This window comes from Pyricularia grisea (assembly GCF_004355905.1).
Source record: "Pyricularia grisea strain NI907 chromosome Unknown Pyricularia_grisea_NI907_Scaffold_1, whole genome shotgun sequence".
Lineage (NCBI taxonomy): Eukaryota > Fungi > Ascomycota > Sordariomycetes > Magnaporthales > Pyriculariaceae > Pyricularia > Pyricularia grisea.
Window position 1 is genome coordinate 7,091,941 of NW_022156716.1, and position 16,839 is coordinate 7,108,779.

Sequence of the window (16,839 nt, forward strand, 5' to 3'; positions counted from 1 at the left end):
ATAATCTGTTAACGGTACCCGAGACTACCCAGGATGGCAAGATTTTCTTAAGAACGGCTCTCATCCGCGAAGCTCATGAGCCCAAGATCTTCGGCCATGGAGGCCAGAACAAAACCCTGAGCCGCCTGAAAAGAGATTACTGGTGGCCCGACCGAAATCGAGACGTCAAACGCTACATCAAAAATTGTCGCGAATGTCAGCGCAACAAGGTACGACATGACAAGACGCCTGGGCTGCTGCACCCACTGGAGATCCCTAGACGGTGTTGGCAGCACGTGGTGGTGGACGGCAAAACTATGCCCAAGGATAAAGAAGGCTACGATTACGTCTGGGTCTTCATCTGCCGACTGACCAAACTTTTGGCCACCCTACCGGGAAAAAAGACAGACACCGCGGAAACCTTGGCCATGCGGTATTATCAGACTGTGTACCGTTGGAAAGGCGTCCCCGACTTATGGCTTTCCGACAACGCCGGACCGTTTATATCCGAGTTCCTAAACACTTTAAACGAGTTGACAGGAACAAAGCATAAACATGGAAGCGCCCGCCACCCTCAAAGTCAGGGCAGCGTCGAAATTACCAACGCTGAATTGGATCAGAAAATGCGCTTTTATGTAGACAAATACCAAACGAACTGGCGACGGCATATTCCCGCTTTCGACTTCGGCCACAACTCGTCCGTTCACGCCTCTATCGGCATGGCACCGATCGAAGCAGAAACAGGAGCTCGCCCTAGAGACCCGCTCTCTCTACCTTTACCCGAAGAAGACCTGGAGACCGGTCAGCAACAAAAGGCGCTGGAAATGGTCCGCCAAGCCCGGCAAGCCCAGGAACTGGCCCGCAACAATGGACTCGGAGCGCAGATAGAGCAACAGAGGCAGGCTAATAAGAAGCGGCGACCGGTCGACTTTACGGTGGGAGATGCGGTTTACGTTAGCAAAAAGGGTTTTTCCACCGAAGCTCCTACGACCAAGTTGGACTCGCAAAATGCAGGACCATGGACGATTCTCGAGGAAAAGGGCCACAGCTTCATTCTCGACACCCCTGCCTGGTATAAAGGTAGTAAGCTGTTCCACGCCAGCCGACTGCGCAAGGCAGGAACGGATCCATTACCTCAGCAGTATCAAAAGCCGGAACCACCGGTCGAAATTAACGGAGAACCGGAGTGGGAGGTGGAGCAAGTGTTGGCCTCACGTCTATTCGGACGAAAGAAGACGTTGCAATATCAGGTATCGTGGGTCGGACTCGACCCTGATGAGACATGGTATGAGGCCCGCGACTTGAAAAATTCACCAGTACTGCTGGATACCTTTCACAGGGAGTACCCGGACGCAGCAGGACCTCCGGTAAATTTGCAACAGTGGATCAGGAGCGCAGCAGAGGATGTTTTTGCGGAGGACGGACCCGAGGACAATGTTGCCGAGCACGATGCGAAAAAGACACGAGAGCGGAGGAAGGCCCCGAGGAGACACACGTGACAAACTCAAGACTCTGACCGCCTACGTCGATCAGGCCTTAGAGGGGGGTAATGTGAGGATCAGGCCCCTAGACCTACCCTCAGAATCACGACTCGGCTCCACACCGAGCCAGGGATCGGACAAGGATCCACTACCTCCGGATTTAAGCGCGTCTCTTGAGCGCGTCGTCGATTGTAATTTCTCTCTTCTCTTCAGTTTAGAATTTTCGTCGATAGCGCCTAATACACTGAGGTTCTCCAATGTATGCCTGGCCGTGACAACGTTAATAAAATATTATATATTTATATAAGCCAAAAACGTATAATAATATTCGAAAAATAAAATCGAAAAATTTTACGTCCGATTTTATATTTCGCTACGGAAAGGATTTAATATTATATACGATTCGGAATTTAAATTGTTCGTATAAACCCGAAACGACCGATAAAAAATCCTTTCGCTACAAATATTTACCAAAAAATACAAAATAATAATTAAAAATATTATTACCCAAACGTTGGCCAATATTCCCCGAAAGGGGAAAATATCTTTAATTATTAACGGGTAAATTAACCCAAATTTAAAACACGTTTTTTGGGGTATTATAACCGTTTATATAAATAATAATTAAATGCGCCGTTATATTATTTTAAATTTTATTATAATTAACGCCAATAAAACGAAAAAACGATTGGTAAAATTTACAACCTAAACCATTATAAAATATAAATTGGAAGGTAAAATATTGGTTATTACGGCCGATAATATATCCAATTTTCGCGTTAATAACGTAACGGCGGAATTTCGGGCTTATAATCCCCAATTACAAATACAATTGAAAATTTCCCAATTATTTTATATAACCTACGTTTTACAATTTGTAAAAAGGGTTATATATTAAAATTTCCATATTACCAAAACAAATTTCCGCGTTTTTTTGGTTAATTTTTATAACGACGAGGATTTAATTATTAATAATACGGACGAAAATAAAACGTGGGATATTTTTTCAAAATATATTATCGTTTAGGTAAATAATACCAATATATTAAATAATTTAAATATTATTTAACCTAATATTTTATATTAATTAAAATATTTGGCGGTTTTATTTTATTAAAGCCCCAAATGGATAAAATTCTTTTGCAATTTACAATAATTTACCGGTAAATATGGATTTAAAAGTTTTCGATTATTAATTAAAAATATCCAAATTAAATGGAATTTAACCATTTTAACTATTACGCGTACCTTTTAATTTCGTTAAACTATAGGAGCATTTATTTAATAATATTCTATTTCGCCAAATGGTTAAAACGATCCGATTAATGCCATTTTAACTAAATTTCGAATTTTTAACGAAAATTAAATTATTTTGGAATATTTATTAGCAACGATTAAAATTATAGCGGTTTTTACCAACGTTTTTGGGGTAAATAAAATGGAAATAATTATATACGTATTATTTGGATTAGGAATTATCGGTATAATTTTTACTAATTTCGAACGTAAATTTTAATTAAAAGTTCGAAAATATTTATAAACGGGATAATATACCAATTTAAAAGCCGCAATTTTAACGGCGCGAATAAAATTAGATAAATATATCGATTTAATTTAACGTTATTACGTTAAAAAATTATATTTTTTGGCCGTTATTTTAATTTCCCCGACACGTACGAATTCCCGAAAAAACCGTTTGCGGTATTATATAAAATATACCAACCAACGCGTGGAAGATTTAATTACCAAAAAAATTAAACGTTTAACCGAATTATATTCGAAAAAACGAAATCCAAATTTCTACCCGAAAAAAAAGTTAATTTAACCGGGCATTAACCCGGTTTTATTTATTTTATAACGTAAACCAAATCCGAAAAAATCCAAATATGTAAACAATTAAAATTTAAACCCGATAAAATTTTTATATCCTATCGATCGATCCGTCGAAAAAAATATCCGGTTAAAAGTTAAAATGTTTTTAATATAAAATACGTAATATATTAATTTTATTATAATCCAAAATATAAATGGTTATACGGATAATTATATATATTAATTTTTATTTATATTTAATTATGGAAAACGATAATAATATTTTTAATTGGTAGGTTATATATGAAATAAAATTCCCAAAATTCGCCCAAATTGCCCGCGATATTTTAGCTATACCTGCTATTTTAATTTTTATCGAACGTTTATAATTATAATTAGGTAATTTTATCGGTTTTAATTAATATTTCCTAAATTTATTTACCATTCGCGATTATATTATTATTTATATTTCGATTAAAAAAAAATTTATTTTTTTGGTCGGTATTAAAATTACTATCGTAAAAAACGAATATTTAAACCCGGAAAACGAAAAAGTTAAATACGATAAATTTACGGAATTTGTCGGCTTTATCCACAATTTGGGTAAATTAAATAATAATTTTAATTCCGATAAAAATAATATTATTAAAATAGCCGTTAATAATACCCTAATCCGGGCTAATATTAACCGTATGCCTATATTATTTATTTCCATTTAAATTGGATTAAAATATAACAAAACTTTTATGGAAATTCCAACCAGGGCGTTAAAACGGGTACGGAATAATGTATTGTATGGGCGTAATTTGAGGAATTTTCAAATATAAAATACTGTTAAATAAATTGTTTTTTTTCGTATTTTATATTCGGTTAATAAAAAAAAACATTACAATTAATATTTGTTATTTTTATTTTTACTATAATTTAATTTCTTATATACGAAAAAAAATAAAAATTAATAATAATAATAATAATAATAATAATAATAATAATAATAATAATAATTATAATAATTATAATAATAATAATAATAATAATAATAATAATAATAATAATAATAATTATAATAATAATAATAATAATAATAATAATAATTATAATAATTATAATAATAATAATAATAATAATAATAATAATAATTATATTGGAAAATATATTATTTTATATTACGTTTATTTTGGTATAATTTCCTTCGGAATTTTACAAGTGTTAATTTTGAAATATTTACGTATTTACGGGCTTTACCCACGGGGGCCCGCGGGCTGCCAAGAAAACCCGCGTTCAAATTTGGGCCGGGTTGGGCCCCCCCATAAATATTACAGTCTACCCGCGGGCCCCCCGACCCACCTACTTGGGCCGGCGCGGGCCCCCATGGGCGGGTTTTGGCAGGCCTTAAACAAAACCAACCCAGGCATATTAAAAAGGGTGTAGCTATTTCATTCAACGAATTCGTTTAAATCACTACCTACCAAACCTCTAATTTTACTTTGCAAATAATTACCGGTAAACAACTGTCAACAACAAACGCAAAAATCAAATTGCCGGCCACGTGCGTACATATACCCTGCCGATTTAGCCGCCCGCCCAATTTTCTAACACAGTCGCAACATTATTTTTTGCACTATTTCAACGGCAATAAACACGGGCGGCTTTACCGCAATTAAACAAGTTACACAAAATGGTTGAATATAACTACCGTAGCGACCATGTTAAAAAAAAATAAGATCTGTGCAGGTGATTGGGCAGGTGGGTACGTGGGAGGTTTATGTGGTTTTGCGTGGCATTAATGTACCGATATTTACTTGCATTGTAAACGTAGATTTTTGGTAGTGATTTAAACCGAATTGATCTACTGAAATAGCCACACCCATCAAAATCACTACCACGTACATGCGCCTAAATCGGGATTTAAGCTCTTCGCCCCAGTGAGGCTGTGCCCTTTCACGGATATGCCCGAGCCATTCAAAATTAGAGGTCTTTTATCAATACGACTAATAAAAAATTTACAAATGAAAAGAATTACATTTTGAGCTACCTTTCGTCGGTCCAGCCGAGTCTGGGTTGTCTGCCCCAGAATATATAAATCGACACTCCTTTCACTTTTAATCGTCGAACACTTGATATAGTACAACTCTAGTCTGAAATTATTTGTAATTTCAGCTTCGCTTGCCAATTCATCTATTTCGTCCGGAGATCACCAACCCAATCACCGAAACCATTTCTTAGCCATGCAATTCGGACTTACATTCACCTCAATTGCCATCCTTGGCATGGCCCTTCCATCGGTGGCAGCAAGTAGCTTAAAAATCCCCTACTCGCCAAGTGTAACACAAGACCTGAGATATCTCTCCGGTTGTTTCGTTCGGCTATACAAGGAATCTCAAAAAGGCCCATATTATGTTCGCCAAAAGGCGATCTCGGCCCGGGGGGGCAGGGTCGCATTTTCTTATGAGAATCAAAACTTAGAGATTACCCTTGACGACAAATGCCAGAAGCTTAACCTCCATAGCAACTTTGGCCTCGGGTATAAACTACATATTCACCGTCTGTTCGCTGTAAACAAGACAGTGGATCTGATTGGGACTTGGGACTTGGTTATCCCGGCTAGCGCCCCGGCTAGCGCCCCAGCTAGCGGTTGAAAATTTCCTGGAGTTACTATAAGGTGGCCGACAGGGCTGGAATTTATTTGACATTGCAACTGGGCACAAATACCTTATGTAGTTTGTGTTGATAAGAAATTAAAAACATGGTCCTGGATATAGTTTTTCGCGTAACCGTTGCGCCCAAGGCTCATGCCATCTTTACCTCCGGGAATCAGCTCCTCAATGATATTTTTAGGATAGTACTTTGCCCTCACTTGGCGCAACTTAGCAACATTCTTCTCCCGGTAGGGGTTGACCGCTCCTGGCCATTCGCTGCATAGTTGTCGTACCTGGGGATGATGTCAGGACTCAGGAGTGCTAGCTAAATTTAGTCATTAACTTCTTTCAACTCTGTCAACTCACTTAAAGGGTACCTACGTTCCCAGTTGCTTTGTACGTGCCTCTCCCCAGACCACAGGTCTCTGGGCGGCGGCGTGGGCCACCTCGTCATATGAAGCAGCCGCCCAGCGGTTTGCCATAGTCAAAACGATGAACGGCCCATCCCCATCAAGTCCGACTAAATTTTCACCCCTGATAAATACTCAAGTTATGGCCTCCTGAGTGATTGATTGCAACTCTACGATGCCTGCATATCCGGAAACGATCTGCTGGCATGGAAATTAGTTCTCTTCTACAATTTTCCGCGTTCCTTCGAGCGTCTCTGAGCTACTCTTGAAAGAAGTCGTCCTCACATTGTAGCCCAACCTCGCTTCCACCCGGCGATGTCATGGGTCCAGAGATCGCGGCCACGGAGCCCTAGGCCACCCCGGGCTCAGCCATCATTGGTAAGCTTGTAAAGCCTGTCAATGGCGATGGCAGGTAAAGGAAGCTATTGCTTGCGACCCAGGAACCAATGTAATTCGCCGAGCTGGAGACATTCCTGAAATAAATGTGCCACCAAGTGAGGCAATTTAGTAACTCAACAATGACATGGCTATCGGATAAGCATCTTCGTGCCTTGACCGCAGCCGTAGAAAGTTGTCGGAAGAGTCGGCCATTAAATCATATTCAGTCATATTGACGGTGGCCGAAAGGCTGTGCAGTGTAGGCGAATTATGAGTGTATAATAGGAGGCTGTTTACGACACCAAACATTTTCTGGCCACCATTTAGCCTATGCCGCAAGTCGGGGTTCGGCTCTTGGTTAGCCTCCAGAACTATGCGGATTAGTCAATCCCTCAACGAATGGACAATGGCCTGGCTGGAAAGGGAAAGAAGTTAGCTGAAAGCTTTTGGCATTATCACAAGCCAGCCCGAGCTCAGGAGTGAGATACAACACACCACCTCCCAAAACAAGGTCAGCAACGCCGGCGGGGCTGCTGAGCCCGCCGCCGACGACCAATCCGCGAGGGTAAAGGAAGCCGTAAACAGCACCCCACCTCAATCCAGGTCTAACGTTCACGTAGCCGTTGCCGTACTCCATGGAAGACAGGTTGACGGTGGCTGACAAAAAGTCGCTGTGGAAGCAGGCAGCACCAGTGGCTATAGCGTGCCCCCCCCCCCCCCCCCCCCCCCCAGCGAGCGGATGGCGAACGAGCAGTTCATGGATTCGAACAGCTTGATGGCCTCCGAAACCATCTCGGCCGATGATGGAGTCAAGCCGTATGTCGCCTCGAGGATAGCAGTTCCGGTTGCAAACCTAGTCTTCTGCGAAAAATGAAGCCGGGCGGTGCGGGATCGTCGTCCCAAGTTCCAACTTAGATCAAAAGGATCAGATGCCTCTCACCGATAACCATAACGATTTGGGGGAAAAGGTGTGGTCATGGGCCAACGACTGGAGGACGAAGCGCTACTTCATTGATAGGTTAGCAAGTACCTAGCGCAGCGCGCCAGGGGTGGGATACTGTCGCAGTCGGTATTCACTGATAGCGCCACGGGGAGTAACAGCACTGCCCAGGGGGGCATGGTGGCGATGGTCTTTGTGTTATTAGGATGGGTTCGTTAGTGCGTCCATGGTGAAGGAAGAAAGGTTGGCACCTTGACACATGGTAATGATTAGAAATGGGGGCGTTAATTCACGGTAGAGACACCTATTGGTGACATTGCGATTTGCGAGGTTTGTGTGTTAGTGAATATGGTGGTAACGGGCAGCTCTGCTCCAGCATCCTTGACTTCGTGCTTGTAAAACTCGCCTTACCACATTTCTATAGCCCGTCGAAACCACGATTAAATTCTGTTCGCCCGAGTAGGTTGTAGGAGGGATTTGACCTTTTCGAATCTGTATTTTGGTGCAACGCCCAGCGAACTCCTCAATGAGATTGCCATATAAGCTTTTACTTAGGGATCTACATTGTGAGCACACTAAAACTACGCCAACCTCCAAATTATGTAGCCCGCTTATATGAAGCTATACAAAGGTTTGAAAGCTTTTGACAGTAACTAGTTGCTGTACACAGCTTGATACTATCCCCAGTACCAAACTGCAGTCAGTACTATATACAGTAGTGCAAAAAGTGCCTATTGAAATCATATATGAAGGTTTCCAAACTCATGTCAGGTGGTATTTGAGCAGTGCGGTGGAAAGTATATTTAGAGGCAAACGTCAAATGAACCACTGACGATCCAATAACAAATGCCCATATTGCCCGATAGGAAGTATGCTGAGACCGAGTGGTAAAATGTTCGAAATAAAAACAGAGTGTTGATTAATCGACTTCTGCATCAACAAAGTCGAAGTTTCAGTCGGACAAGTAACATGAGTATCCACAAGTGCATGGAATTTTGAAGCTCCTGATGTTGATGCTTATTGGGGTTATTGACAGTGAGAAAAGTTAATTAACCGCTTTAACCTTCAGTTGACCGCAATTGCGGGATATCGGATTTTGGACAGCCACACCGTAAGATCTCTACTGATTCGACCTCACAACTTGAAAACAAAGAACCTGTCTTGAGCTAGTAATTCATTCCACCTTGAATCCACAAAAACATGGGTTGTATCCCCGGGGTCACAGGGAGGAGTCACCCTATTCCTCACCAAACTGTTATCCATCAAGCCCGCGGCTAAAGTCTGATCAGCGCTTTTGCGTCTCCTAACAACTTTACGCCCCCATGCCCTGAAGGCTTAATCTGTCCAGACCGGTGCTGCAGCGCGAAACCTCCGCGTGAAGTCTACGGGCTGCCCGCCCTTGTCCTCAAACCCAAACGACGACAGTGGAGACGCCCTGGTAGCCGTCAGGGCCCACCTCGACCGTTCGCGACGGGAAGCAGACATGTCTGTGAGAGAGCAGAGCGGGGTACAACGTCTCAAGGAAAACATGTGCCCGACAAAAAATCTGAATCACGCCGCGCTGAGACTCGACAAAACTGAGTCCTGCTCTCATCCACGAAACTTCCAATTTCAGATAGAATTTGGGTATCCCCTCTACAGCTGGTTCACCGGCGTCAACCATCGCACCCCTACGGTCAAAGCCGCCGTAAGCGACTTTCCCCTGAAAATCCACTCAGCAGCCCAATATGTACATGTTTATTTTTCCCAGCGCGATGCCCGCCAAGACGAGATGGACACACCCCAAATCATGGCACAAGCTCTCGCTGTCGTCTCAATCGGCCTGCACATTGTGATTCAGGTGGAGGCCATGCGTGGCGAATACCTTAGATTAATTGCAAAGCAGTCGGATCGTGGCTGGGTCAAACCGGTCAATTCTCTGCTACGGGATGCCGTATTGCGGTGCGCTCCTGCCTGCTTGTCGCCGGCCGGCCGCGGAGTCACGGCAAAAGCATATGACATTTGGGACCAGGATGGCTGCGCCTCGCTTGATTTGGATCTGACAGATGTCATCCGTAATCTTATGGGGCCGGGTACTGGCCGTGTCGCCGTGCTTGAGTCATAGCGCTGCGGTTGATGTTTGATGTTCAAAATGAAGTTAGGATCGCCGTATACTGCCATATGATTCAAGGATTCTTTGTTCCTTCAATCGCATTCTCGTCAGTTTAGTGCTTGGAAACCGTATCCTAGCATTAGCTTCAATCAAAGCTCAATGATTCAGGGGTCTCTGGGCCATCCAGAGGCTCACTTGTAGAGAAACCAACCCAAAAGACGCGATAAGCCCCATCCTGACTTGGGAGTTCCTTCAAAATCTCGTATAAGGTACATCATCAATGCTGTCTCAATACGTATTACACTCTTCGAGATTCAGATACCCCATCTTTTCCATGTCACAGCGCTTGCGTGCGCCACTCGATGGACCCAACTCGGTGAAGCCCATGACAACAACGATGCTGGAAAGATTCACCAGGTCAGATGCTGTGTATATAGTATTTTCAGCATCATCCACCCTAGAAAACTCTAGATTCCAGGGGAATTGGCCAGAAGGCGGACTACCTCTGCGTCGATTGAACCGGGGCTGGTAAATGTGAATAGGGATGCTTTGCTCTCAAAGGTCTGGTCGTTCTGCAGGGCGTCTACCCGCAGTGACAGAAGTATCGCAGTGAAATCAGCCTTGATTCTTGGCCATGGCCCAGCTGGAAGGGACTTTGTTCGAAGGAAAACTCTATACCTACGGAGATACGGGTTTTATTCAGGTTGTTGACATGGTGGTTATTAATAAAATAAATTTCTAAATCACTTAGACTTTAAAGTCGACCCAGTATGTTAGCCGAGTGGAATGTCAACGGTCCATCGGCGTTAAAATTTGCTAAATGCACTTTACTCAATGCCGCACGATAAGTCACATTATGTGATACTTTTCTATTTGAAAATTGATTTCTTTCTGACAGTACGCCGTTTTTTTCATGCCATAACGATACTTCAATCTATGTACACTTGGAGTTCCAGGCCGTAGTTATATTTTAAGCTCCGTGAATACATGGCTAAGGGGCATTGTGGGCGAAGATTAAAATTATGCCACCCTTTATTTGGACTTTGGTGGTGGTAAATTACGGTGGAGTAGAACAGCCTGACAGCGAGCGGTGCCGCAATGTGTATACTAAATTAAACGTGTTGTTGTTTCAACGCAACAACACGCCAAGCCACCACAATTCGACCCTTTCACGGCGCCAATAAACTTCGGTAGATAAACTCCACGCAAAATCACGTCCGGGGCACTCCGTATCCCCTATAAATACACAAAATTTACTTCATCTGCACCATTTGCATGAGCTGTACCATTTCCGTGGTTATAGCAGCTAATTGTAGCAAAAATAACCACGTGTAAAATCTTGCGATATTTCCATAAATCTGAAATAGTACGAATGGTCATTGTCGCAGCGAACCATTTTTGGGAGGTTTTGTGTACAGGGGCCTCTTGTTCATTCAAACCATGCCTATAGTTTATGCTTGGTATACACCGGTAGTTAATCATCCAATGTTTTACTGTGTTAACATTACGGTAATTTAATGCTTTAACGAGCTTAAATACCGAACCCTAAATTAAATTAGTCATTGTGGCAGAGCTCGCTCCCTGGGTTTCAACTTCTCTGCAAATGGGTAACATGGGTTTAATTTCCAAAAAAAGTGAAAAAAAGCCTAGACGGACCCTTAAAAGCTATAGCGTCATGTACCTGGGATACAAGGTCAATCCCTGCGTATAAATTAAATAGATATCTATAGATATTAGTTGTACGCGGTTTCACCATTCTTTTCAGGCTATATTTAGCTACACTATCGACTGCAACCCCTGAAACGCAGATCATGACGCCTTACGAGCCCTTCAACATAACAGTCCATTTGGGGAGTTGGATGTGGTTTTGGCACAAGTTGAAAAACTATTTAACCAAGCCTCCCAACGTGCCAAATGACGAACGTACCAAAAGACCATCTCGACATTGCCAAGTCCTGGTGAGCATCGACCAAGGTCCTAATAAACTATACCACTCGTTTCAAAAACAACACATTCTTTCCAACCTTACTGATACTTCTATCATTATACATCCTTTTCCAGCTCACTAACACGTCTATCGTTATACATTCTTTCCCATCTCATCTACAATCCTATCGTCAACCGCAAAAACCACCGCTCAGTCAATCAGAAAAAATGCGTGCCTTTTTCGTTGCGCTCCTTTTGGCCCCAAGTGCCGTTCTTTCTCTTAACATCGTGGTTGGCCACATTACAACCGGAAAACAGTGCTGCAACCACGGTGCCGCAGATGAGAGCCGTATTTGCGAACGCAAGGGCTTAAATGCTTATTGTGTAAGTTTTTCAGAAGTCTTGACGTACTAATCAAGAAAGGGAAAGAAAGGTTTAATTAACATATCTGCAGTGTTCCGATGCTCGCAATGACGCCAAGGGCGGGTGCAAGGAGGAAGTCTACGAAGTCGGACGCCTTGTGCAAGCCTTTAGTACGAATGGAATTTGCTCAGGACAAAGCAGCTCTGGTGATACATTGCAAGGATTTGTTGGTTGCGCGGAATAAACCGGTTGGATGCAGAACAGAAATGGATAATGGCGTGGTCGTGTTGGGTTAGACACTCGATATATATTGCGCAGGCGTTACATGCAAGCCAGCTGTAATATCAAATGTGGGATGTCCCCTTATATTGATTTCTTGCCTTTTTGGTGCGATCTTTCTTGTGATCTGTTGTCTTGGATTACCTTTCAGCCATTTGTTTCCCACTCTGTCCACGTTGCAGGAAGTTTGACCCTTCAAAAAGAGTTAACTGGTGACTGATTCCACTGAATTCGGAACCAACCCCATCTCATACAGCCCAGAGGCATTCCATCATCGTTTTGTGGAGTCCGGACCGTGTTGTCCCGGCTTAATCGACGAAGTGTATCCCAAGAGCCAGCGGCGTTTGCCAAAGACGTAGATGCGAGCGCTGGCCGAATATCTGAGAATAAAATAGACTGGCGAGCATGAGTTGCCGATTGTGGTTGGTCGGTGACTGACAAAAAGAACCAACATACGACTGTTACCGATGGTATGGTTCAGTATACTGAAATGCATCAAGGCAATTTTATTAAACGGATGGGTATCCTTGCATTCATTTGATCAAAGTCTGGTTCCCAACCTATTTTACCTCCAGTAATTTTACATCTGTGCAGCTACGCCCACTACTCGTACATGATGCCCATATGCCCGTTAATCGGGCATTTGATGAGCGTTTGACCCACTAATGGCTGAGTCGGAATGTCACGTCACATCCCTCAAAATTAACTCGGAAAGATATTTTTAATTACTCGGCGAGGACTAATTAATTGGGGAATTTGCTTTAGGAAATAAAATACGGTTTCATATGCACTTGGGCAGTGCTATGGTGAAACCTGTCAAAGTAATAATATTCGCACAGTGACTTTCTAAATTTGTCACCCGTGTTGTATTTACGAGTTTTCGATACGGCATAGATAACATAACGTGAATAGTATCTGTATCTCCAAATTATTTAAACGGTGCCACCGCCAAACAACCTTTTGAGTTTTTTTCCTTTTGTCTCAACATCAGCCTTCCACTCTTTTAAGGCATAGTCCTTGAGTCTTCGACAAATTTGTCAACCATTCTTTTATTCGACAGTTTTTGACAAGCTCTTTAAACATTCTTTTACGTGACAACTCTTGTCGAATCTCTCAGCAACCAACATCGGTTTGATTCAAATAATCCTCCTTCAAGCTTAAAAACCAACCACAAAATGCACTGCCTTTCCCTTCTTCTAATTGTGGCTCCTGTTGCCGTTCTCGGCAGCAACGTCACCATGGGTAGGGGTACGACCGGTGGAAAATGCTGCGATAATGGCGTCGATGACGATTCTGGCGTCTGCGCAAAGATGGGCATGAACTCCTATGGTGTAAGTTACCTTACATTCGGTCAAAACATGTGTTGAACACGAAACTAAAACCACTTTTTTTTTCAACAGTGCACGGATGTGGACAATTCCAAAGGACATGGCTGCGATAAACTGCCATCCTGGCCGATTGGACGCGAGGTCAAATACTTCGTCGCTGGCAGCAATGTAACGCACACCAATCCGGAGAACTACGACATTGAGCTTGGATACATTGGATGTGCGGAGTAGTGGAATAATGAGGCTTAAGAGGGGAGCATTAAGCGCTGGAATTAAACTAGAATTCGCTGTTTACTCAACAAGATTGATGGCATTGCCGTAATTGGTTACGAAACCCCCTAAATTTGTGTATTTTAATTAGGTTCCCAGCTGGTATACATTCAAATCTGTGCTGCAACTGTGCTTGACCACCGACGATGTGGACAGTGGAACGTATCTGGAGCGAACAGGACGTTGGCAAAGTACTGATTTTCGCACTAGCCCACGCCGGGAGGACGTGAGCGCTTTCCAGCCCGACAGATGGCTGGTGGATAATGATCTGGAGGGCAAGGACACCTCTCGAGCGTTTTGGTGGGGGACGTGCAACTGTATAAGCCAGATGGAGGCATTGATGGAGTGGAAGCTGGCACTGGTCGTGATACTCGGCGACTTGGAAGTGCCTAAGTACGATGAGTGGCACCGCCTGCATTCGCCGTACGGTAGTTGTAGGATCAATGGCAGCCCTACATACCAGTTACAGAAGACGGTGAGGTTGGGCATAATCCGGATGGACTTCCTTGTTGGGTCATTGTGTGGAACGAGGGGAAATGGGCAGTTAATATGGGAGTGGAGAGTAGGACCTAATGGGCATACAGGATCAGATTTTATTGATCCGAGTCTAGATCTAATCTGCACCAGGGATTTCGTTCTCTCGAAGCCTGATCTTTGGTTCAAACAACCAGCGGATGCCTTCCTCCAAATTGCCGTAAAACTCGCGCTGATGATCCGCAAGATGCTCTGAAGGGAACAGCCACGAGTAGTGAGGAAACCCCGGGTACGAATGGTGTCTAACATCCACCCCGCAGTCCACCAGCGCCTCGGCCATGAGCTACGCATCATCCCGCAGCGTATCTGCTCCGTGTTCCGTGATTTAGACGCTACATTTGCCCTTCAAAGCCCCCAGGTTTGGGTGCACGAGGCGCGACAGCCTCGGATCACGGGGCGACGGTAGGCCGTACGCATCCGGCCAGTCATGCATGGCCGACTTGCTGTTGAGCGTAAGGGCGTCGTTGCCAATTTAGGAAGTGTGTTCGATGGGGGCCGCGTCCGGATGCCCCGTAAAGGGTGCCAGGGCCACGACTCCGCACACGTGGTCCCCGCTGCCGTGCTCGGCGAGATGCAGTGCCGTACCCAGGGCCAGGTTGCCGCCGGGTGCGGTGCCTGAGAGGATGATGCCTTAGTCCCGGGAGGTCCGAGGGGTGGAGGGTTGGAAAGCGGCCAGTCGGCCGCAGCGATTGTGTCTTCCAGCGCGGCGGGGAACTTGCAGCAGGGCGCGAGGCGGTATTCGACACACTCACGATGCGGATCCGAGGAGATCTGCTGAGATGGCGGCAGAAGACATTCTTCCAGATCAACGCACCCCATGGCGAAGACGCCACCATGGAAATAAACAGCCACGGGGAGTGGCGTGGTTCTTACAGTGATCTTGGCCTTGGGCGTGTAGATTCGCAGCCAAAACATTTCGAGGAAGACCTCTTCCACTGTGACGGTCTCGTCAGTTGGTGGGAACTGGTAAGTTCTCGTCAATTTATTAAAGAATATGTTCCAGTCTAAAAGAGTCTCATCTAGCGTTCCCACAAGTTGAGGGACCTCGCCAAACTCGATAGTGAACTAAAAGGAAGCGTCATACATTAGCTGCGGACTTTCAACTCCAATATGGGGCTAGATGATTTCTGTCCCATTTCCGGCTTCGTTTGTCTTGTACCTTTTTGTATGCTGGCGCAACCGTTGGGGCTATGGTAGATATTCCAGTGAAGTTGTTTCCAAGAGTGAACAATATGTGAGCTTTAGCCAAAAGCTCAAGGCGTTCCAGGTCAGAACGCAAGAGGTTCTATTTCTCAGCGACCTGGGATTCGAAGTGTATGGTCCGTGTGAGTGGCTCAACTGGGCGACATTTTGACCTCATCGGCCACATGTCTTTGGGTCAAGTTTGCGACTGGCCTAAGGAAGGAGGACACGAGGTTCCATCGTTACAGGGAAACGGCAAGGAAATTCACGTTATCAACTCATTTCACCGCTACGGGCTGGGCTGGCTCATTTCTCCTGTTGCCCCAGTTCGCTTCGAGTGATGTGTTGGTGGGGCGCATCGTTCGCCGAAGCCAATGCCGGACCAGAGAAGACGTGCCAAGCGAGCTGCACCGATTGAGGCGCTCCATCAGCGCGCTGGCCGATGCTGAAAGACATGCGATTGGGGACGGTGGGTACGGGGAAGCATGGCAAAGGCTGAAGGCTGCATTGTGCGACCTTTCTCGGCGTTTGTGGATCAACACAAAGATACCGGACTCGGGTGGAGGGATTGGCCATGCTGGGCTTTCAATGTTCCGTTAAATATCTTAGGCTGATCATTAACTACCTCGTATGTGACCATATCTTTGGAAACCATTCGAATATCAACACTGTCAACGTTTTCATAGTAACACGTAGCCGCGATACATCTATCCCCAATACCACCAAGAACCCAAGTTTATGACTCTCTGAGCAGCTATTCCAACACTCCGAGAAGCAGGGCACCAGTACCCGTGGCAATAGGCACAAATCCCCAGTGGTTCCACTCGCCCTTACCGCAAACGAAACCATCGGTAAAGGTGACAGCACCGACCGAGGCCAGCAGCCAACCCAGGGTAGAGGTATGGCCGTTCAGGGAGGCCGAAAAGATTGCACTCCCCATGAAAAGATTACGGACGCCATAGATGACCATCATGCGGTAGACCATTCCTCAGTCTTCGGGGTTTTTGGGTGGCGCGAACCCGAATAAGACGAGGGCGTGGGCAGGTCGCAGGATGGGGTTAATGCCAAACCCCGTGACCATTCCGCCGAATGCGTACGACGACCACTGCAGCGAGGCCAACTCAGACAGTGGTGACAAGGTGGGCGGGAGATCGATCTTGTTGTTGAATCGGAGTTTGTGCCTTTGGGACGCCGTTTTTTTTTTTTAGAGCGGGGTTCGAGATCTG

The 16,839-nt window shown here is 44.5% G+C and overlaps 7 protein-coding genes across 7 annotated transcripts; 5 read left to right on the forward strand and 2 right to left on the reverse strand.

The window, feature by feature from the left end:
• Window positions 1-7,091: 7,091 nt before the first annotated feature.
• On the reverse strand, window positions 7,092-7,818 carry PgNI_02159 (uncharacterized protein; the record flags this gene model as incomplete). Its single annotated transcript, XM_031122226.1, has 4 exons — window positions 7,092-7,114; window positions 7,195-7,370; window positions 7,469-7,609; window positions 7,730-7,818. The coding sequence occupies 4 exons, from the start codon at window positions 7,816-7,818 to the stop codon at window positions 7,092-7,094; spliced, it is 429 nt and encodes a 142-aa protein (XP_030987172.1).
• PgNI_02160 (uncharacterized protein) lies at window positions 7,335-7,573 on the forward strand (the record flags this gene model as incomplete). Its single annotated transcript, XM_031122227.1, has 2 exons — window positions 7,335-7,402; window positions 7,432-7,573. The coding sequence occupies 2 exons, from the start codon at window positions 7,335-7,337 to the stop codon at window positions 7,571-7,573; spliced, it is 210 nt and encodes a 69-aa protein (XP_030987973.1).
• A 1,304-nt stretch (window positions 7,819-9,122) lies between the features above and the next one.
• Window positions 9,123-9,743, forward strand: PgNI_02161 (uncharacterized protein; the record flags this gene model as incomplete). Its single annotated transcript, XM_031122228.1, has 2 exons — window positions 9,123-9,326; window positions 9,390-9,743. The coding sequence occupies 2 exons, from the start codon at window positions 9,123-9,125 to the stop codon at window positions 9,741-9,743; spliced, it is 558 nt and encodes a 185-aa protein (XP_030987974.1).
• Window positions 9,744-11,885: 2,142 nt separating this feature from the next.
• On the forward strand, window positions 11,886-12,264 carry PgNI_02162 (uncharacterized protein; the record flags this gene model as incomplete). The annotated part of the gene is made up of 2 exons (XM_031122229.1): window positions 11,886-12,041; window positions 12,112-12,264. 2 exons carry the CDS (start codon window positions 11,886-11,888, stop codon window positions 12,262-12,264), a joined length of 309 nt encoding a protein of 102 aa, XP_030988092.1.
• A 1,033-nt stretch (window positions 12,265-13,297) lies between these two features.
• Window positions 13,298-14,000, forward strand: PgNI_02163 (uncharacterized protein). Its single transcript, XM_031122230.1, has 2 exons — window positions 13,298-13,630; window positions 13,700-14,000. Exons 1-2 carry the CDS (start codon window positions 13,475-13,477, stop codon window positions 13,856-13,858), a joined length of 315 nt encoding a protein of 104 aa, XP_030988365.1. The 5' UTR covers window positions 13,298-13,474; the 3' UTR covers window positions 13,859-14,000.
• A 756-nt stretch (window positions 14,001-14,756) lies between these two features.
• PgNI_02164 (uncharacterized protein) lies at window positions 14,757-16,598 on the reverse strand (the record flags this gene model as incomplete). The annotated part of the gene is made up of 3 exons (XM_031122231.1): window positions 14,757-14,874; window positions 14,976-15,496; window positions 16,380-16,598. The coding sequence occupies 3 exons, from the start codon at window positions 16,596-16,598 to the stop codon at window positions 14,757-14,759; spliced, it is 858 nt and encodes a 285-aa protein (XP_030987961.1).
• On the forward strand, window positions 15,185-15,520 carry PgNI_02165 (uncharacterized protein; the record flags this gene model as incomplete). Its single annotated transcript, XM_031122232.1, has 2 exons — window positions 15,185-15,397; window positions 15,455-15,520. The coding sequence occupies 2 exons, from the start codon at window positions 15,185-15,187 to the stop codon at window positions 15,518-15,520; spliced, it is 279 nt and encodes a 92-aa protein (XP_030988090.1).
• Window positions 16,599-16,839: the final 241 nt, after the last annotated feature.